This window comes from Branchiostoma floridae, chromosome 12, assembly GCF_000003815.2.
Source record: "Branchiostoma floridae strain S238N-H82 chromosome 12, Bfl_VNyyK, whole genome shotgun sequence".
Classification (NCBI taxonomy): Eukaryota; Metazoa; Chordata; class Leptocardii; order Amphioxiformes; family Branchiostomatidae; genus Branchiostoma; species Branchiostoma floridae.
Window position 1 is genome coordinate 11,642,729 of NC_049990.1, and position 6,487 is coordinate 11,649,215.

At 39.3% G+C, this 6,487-nt stretch overlaps 1 protein-coding gene across 1 annotated transcript in view; it reads right to left on the bottom strand.

Annotated features, from left to right (window-relative positions):
- Positions 1-5,771: 5,771 nt before the first annotated feature.
- The window catches only part of LOC118426982 (acetylcholinesterase-like), a 9,208-nt gene continuing 8,492 nt past the window's right edge, over positions 5,772-6,487 (bottom strand). The window contains exon 3 of the mRNA XM_035836616.1: positions 5,772-6,479. Coding sequence (XP_035692509.1) covers positions 5,772-6,479 — 708 coding nt within the window. The remainder of the gene's footprint in view (positions 6,480-6,487) is intronic.

Genomic DNA, 6,487 nt, shown 5'->3' on the forward strand with positions numbered 1-6,487 from the left:
AAAGGAACAGGTTATTTCGGCACTACAGCGGCAGGCGTCACGTGTCTTGGCCATGGGGCTTACCGGTCCAATTAAATAACAAGAGCGAAGTTGATAGTCATTTTTGCCAAGTCTCTACTGTCAAACTTGCTTTATAAGTTAACATTGGCAGTAAGTGTTGTCTATATGAAAACAGGATACTCCACCAAACAGAGATTCCTTTGTGGCGAAATGGACCATTGTTTTTCGTACCTCCCATTCAGTTTTGACAAACAGTTAAGTCCGGACCTGGACCTGATCCTCTGGACCTAGACCATATCTATACCGTTACCAACGCTACTACCAACCGATCCTAATATATATATCAAAGATCGTAATCAGAAACACCAAATTAATTTCCCCCGGCTATATTAGCACAGTACCAGTGGGGGATACCGTGAGTGGGTCCAGACGCCAAGAGGTCGCAATCACCACGATCAATGACGTCAACAACGCTTAGCAACATCTTCAGAAGAGACGTGATTATAAAGGGACTATTTGCCGCACTAACATGTAAATAAAGACATGTGTTTGGCGGGACAACATTCGGTGTTGTCATTTGTCATCGGTGTGTTTGTCCGCATACATATTCTCGTGTGGGGGCAGTGTGGTAAGGAAATGTGGCTGAAAGCAGTCATTGTCTCTTTTTCATGATTTCTTCTTAAGTGGAATTTAACGTACCAAAGCTGAATATAAGAGTTTCTACCCCTGTCTCCCCCATACAATACACAGACGTCATTCGGAGTTATTATTAGTAACTTACTGTTAGCCCATTCAAGTACGACTGATCTGTCTTATGCTATTTATATCCTTGCAGCAGCATAAATGATTTTGATCAGTACACATCTATCATACGCTTCTTTTTTGTCATTTAACACAAAGACGTTTTTGACATGAATACTAGATGGGTACGTCAGTCTGTTGATCTTAATAAAAGAAAATCCTGTAATGACATGTCTCTCAAACGAATGCAAACAGCAATGATTAACATGAAAACAACTGATTGATAAAATAGTACCTTTTGGGTAACTCACTTTTGGGTAACTCACACCAAACATAGAACCGGATACAAATAGACAATTTGGCTCACAAATCTATTTGCATAATCTATGCCCTGCAAACAACTATTTTTTTAAATAGTCAAGAAAAATTAGCAGTTAGAGTCGAGAAGCTTCCAGAGACGTCGATTACTCCAACATACTGGCACCTAGTTGTAAAGCCGATGTAGTGTTTTTCAGTACATTGCCAGTTTATTTTAAGACCGATAACACTTGAGCAAATATACTTTAAGCTATATCCGACTGCAAATATATGCTCAATGCGAGGCAGCGACAACTATCTAGCAAACTATATTGGTTGAAAACTGAGCAAACTGTTTTCCTTAGTTACTTAATAATTAAAATCGTAATCATTCCTGTGGTCATATCTGACGTGAAAAAAGGAAGTTCTACTTAGTTTGATTTTGGTAAATGGAAAATGTGGTCCAGATATAAACACTCAAAGTGTAATGCCTGTATCTATTCTTATGTTTATTCTGTATTGCTTTATTTTCATGCTCGTTATCTTTTTAAGACTCATGGAAAGTACAAAACCTGCTTTGATATGTTGAACTAGACAGTTACAATTCGTTATTATTAGTAACAACCCATTGTTATAGGAGTAACAAAGTAAAGCACTATTTTTATCAATCATACAATTAGTTTACAAAGTCATAAAGGACAATCTACAATTTTAGAGGTGCCATACTTTCTCCGCATGCTGTATACAAAACTAAACATATATCATACTTAACGTTACAGTTATGTAGTACTGGTTTTACACAAAGACCCCGTGTTCTCACAGGGGTGGAGAGATGCTTTAGTGTGATACATTGCCCATAGCTCGCACAATTTAGAACCTCTGTTCCTGCTGTGATCGGTTGCCCCGTGCAGGGGACCCACCCGGCGCTGGTACTTTATTTTATGGCAGTATTTTATCCATTTTCATCCTTCCCGGACACGCGATTCGTTTCCATGATTGAAGTGGCATCGATCGAGCCCGTGCCTAAATGGGAGCGTGTGAAGGCAGTTTGTCACGGGATTGGGGACTCTGCTGGGGATCATTCATCTTGGTATGTTCTTGTGTTATGAGATTATGCAGCAGCTCTCTCCCATCCATGCTGTCATTTCTAACTAGGGCTTGACTCACATTTTCATCAGTCCATCAAGAATTTGCCCAACCATGACGTGGTAGACGTCACAAAAGCATTGGACAATGTAGATTACATAATAGTGATAGTTGACCCAATTTAGTAATCTATTATTTGTCATGAGCTGGGGATTGAAAGAGAAATTTTAGTTATTTCTAACTTGATTCATATCTTCATCAGTAGATCAAGATTTCACAAAAGCATTGGATTATGTGTATGTTTAATCTATGGGAGAGAAGAGGGATATAACAAGCTCATTTTTTGTTGAAAAGTTGAAATTTGTCAAATAAAGGCGCATAATTATCTAAAAAATCTATATGATTCATATTTTCATCAATGGACTTCACAAAAGCATTCGACAATATTGTATTTGTAACCGAAATGTAAATTTACCTAATTGTTTGAGTGGATCAATTGAATTCTTCAAATTCATTAGCTTATATTCATTCGCCATTCCATTGTGTTGGGTATCAAAATAGAAATCGGTTAAGGCCCCCTCTCACTTGACGTGCGGCACGCTTGCGGCATTGCTGCGTTCGTTCACTGCGGCACTGTTGTGTTAATTTCACCGATTTTGTCTTGCACTCACACTGACGTGCGGCACTGTTGCGTTTCTAGACTAAATGAACATGTTATTGACAATTGCAGCGTTGTCAATTTATGAAAAATCACCGTAAAATGATGAGAATGCCCCAAAATGAGATTTATAATGAAAAGATTTCCCTTATGATAATGAATTATATGGTACATATGCTATAAATAACCTTGAAAGACTTTTACAGTAAAGGAAATGACCCAAATGAACGGACACGAACCATATACCAGATTTCACTCGATGTGTACGTTTTGCACCATGTAACGTTATGTGTAATTATGTATGTTTATATGTTTATTCGCCAATTTTGCAAATTTCTAAAATGAAAATGTTTGATATTTCATACTTTTTTTGTATGACGCTGAGTATTTTCATTGTCGGCGGATGGCTTGCCATCCTATTGATGTCTAAGTCTATCATATTTGTAAAAAGTGAGAAAAGTATGGCCCATGGGTCTGAATGACTGCAATTTTGTATTTTATCGGTGGCAGGCTACCAGCAATGATTAGCTTGTAACGTTATAACGCAAACGCAAACTCGTTATCATCCAACATAAATAATTTCTTTTTGAACGTTGTACGATAACCTTTATCTCTACATCCGTAGGTTAATCGATAAACCAGTTACTTATTTTTTGTTTTCAAGTATAAAATACCGATCTACTTTCCATTAAATAAATCAAAAGATGTATTTTTAAGTTAACTCTGAATACGGATACAAGGTAAGTTTTCTGGAATTCGCAGTGTTTTAACTGGATCGAAAACCGCTGTAAATTATTAGAAATGCATCTAAAATAGTTTTTCGGTGATAAAATGATATTTACTTTCGATTCTTGGTGTACAATAGGCAAAATAGTTCCTTGGCACTGTGGGGGTACGGCCGCGAATTGTTCCGGCACGTAGCGGCACTCCAGCCACACTGATACGATGCTGAGGGATCTTGACACATAAGGAACGAATTATCTTTTCAAAAAGCGTCGCGCGTCGTCTGCGGCAGTTATAGGTTTGCGCGCGGCGCCTTTTGGGTAGCATACAACATCGATGGAATTAGCGGCGCAGCGTCGCAGTGATCGAACGCAGCAATGCCGCAAGCGTGCCGCACGTCAAGTGAGAGGGGGCCTTAACTCTAGAGTTGTCTATCACAGACTTAAACAGTGTACGCACGTGCTTTGTGTGATAGAAAATGTCAGACTGCCAAAGGTAATCGTATAAGTACTTGCTACAAATTTTAATTTAGCAGCTTAAGCACAATCTATCAACCTAATTCTCTGCAGCCATTATTATCGGTAACGGTGCAGCATCTGGAAACACTGGAGAACGTACATCAATGTAAAATCATTTCTATTGACGAACCATAAATTTATAGCCTGAAATATCGTAACTTGAAGTGGTTTCAAGGATCAAAACCCTGCTCTTTTGTGAAACATTGTGAAGATTTAAGAAGGATTCTTTTCTCTGTTTGTCATAGTTGATGCACAGATGGTAGCACGAAATCCCCTCACCCGGTATGTTTAATTAACCCCAGACATTCTACAGTCTGAAACCGTCGTTTGTCGCTGTCTTCTGCAGTCATGACTATTATATATGGCTCGGGACTGTACATTATTGCTCACTAAGCAGACAACATGCAAGCAGGCAAGTGTCACGTAAGACCGTAAAGAGTATGTGGTAAATGGTAGCAATGAAATAATATTTCACAATTTGATCTAAATTCAAATATATTTCATGTATAATGTACACATTTTATTACTCGATATCATATATTTTACCAAACCTTCAAGTTGAACTAGTAAAGGCATAGGTGTGATAGTGTTTTTTGACGAATGAATGGATGAGTGAATGGATGAATGAGTGAGTGAGTGAATGAATGAATGAATGAATGAATGGATGATTGGCTAAATGATTGAGTGAAAGAGAGGAATAATCAGGAGAACAAAGATAAAGAAAGAGAACTGAAAAGAGTGGAGATTGAGTTAATCATAAGATGATTTCCCATCTTTAATGACCTATAAAAGATTGATCAGTTAGACATGAAACTTGTCTTCTTTTCATGGTGACCTCATCAAAACGTGAGGTCAAGATGGCGCCACGGTGACATCTGATGGCGACAAGATGACAAAGTGGGGCCATTCTTTGATCACAACATACTTATTACGACTCGATAACTCCTGATGGGTCAGGCCTCGTAAAGCTAAGTCGATGAACTCATTTATAAATCTAAATTCCAAAGAGAAATGATTAGTATGTAATATATTGAGGTTATGATTGATAGATTACCATGAAATGTAATGAATAAGACGGACTGACAGACTGGTGGGTGCAAACATGTTACCAGTATTCTGTTATGAGTATCGGTATTTATTCAATATTTCATATACAGAATGTGTATTGTCAAAAAGTAATTTTCTACATACCGTTTTTTTTTTTAAATTTTGTCCATCACTTTCTATGGGTCCGGCAAGAATTCAGTTGGACTGAATTTTGGGCAAGCTGGATCAGAGATGTAACATGTAGGTATTTCTTGATATATCCTATATACGTATTCAAATATCACTACCTTTTCACAAGTATCACCATAGAATATCTGTCATTGGGTACCGCTATTCCATTTTCATTCGATATCGATATGTCATGTTTTACGTTGTGAGAGGTGTGATGATTGTGTTTGATGTGTTATTACCATCCAATTTTTCTTACACGTTAGTATTTATGCATAAATATTGTCATTTTACTCAATAGAAGTCGCCAAAAGACAAAACTTAGGTGGCAAGGTGGTTATGTTGTGGCTAGGGTTGTTGACTTAGAATCTAACGGTTCTTGGTTTTAAGAATGCTACACCTTAAGCATGGTGTTAATCACATAGCCCATATCAAAATGAGTAGAAGGGTTTGCAATTGTCCCAGTGCTATTTTACGCAGCTTGTACTCGCTTTACAAAACAGAGGTTTACCTGTTATGTAAAAAAAAGACACTTACCCAGTCCGCGCAAAGTTAGCCCAGTTTCTCATCATCCTCCTGCTGAAGTTGGCCTCATCACGTGTGTAGTTCCTCTTGGGTTCCAGAGGCAGTCCGAACTGAAACTCTATCTCGTACCCGTGCGGTGTTCCCATCCACTTCGGCCAGACCAGATTAGACGCCCTCTGCTCGAAGCTGTACTTGTACACGGCCTGTCCGAATGACGCGTAGGCGTGTGCGAAGTCGTTTAACGGACAGATGACGTTGTGATCTCCAACAACATCATCCAGGGCATCTCGGTTGCTCACGCCGTCGTTCTCCTTCAACCAATCGGTGTACTGAAAGGCTATGGCGTCGACACCAAAGGAGTTTGTTTCTGGCACGGACATCTTCACCCCCTCCAGGAACTGAGAGCGACTTATCAAACTTTCCGTTTGCTTGGAAAACCCTGGTGCTCCGTAGATGAGGAAGAACGTGCCCTCGTCTTTGACGGCTCCTGCAAGGAGGCTGCACTTCTTAAAGTTTCCCCTCCTTATGGATGTCTTAGGGTCTTCTGTGATGAAGGTGCCATCAATGACAGGGACGTGAGGAAACCTGAAGATGGGGTCTGATGTGACCCATTCGTTAGCGATGATGTAATCCGCTGGTTTGGATCGCAGACATTCTATAGTCTGAGCCAACGGGACTGTCGTTGGACACTCCACTGCTCGTGCGAAGGCCTTCCTCTTCGAAG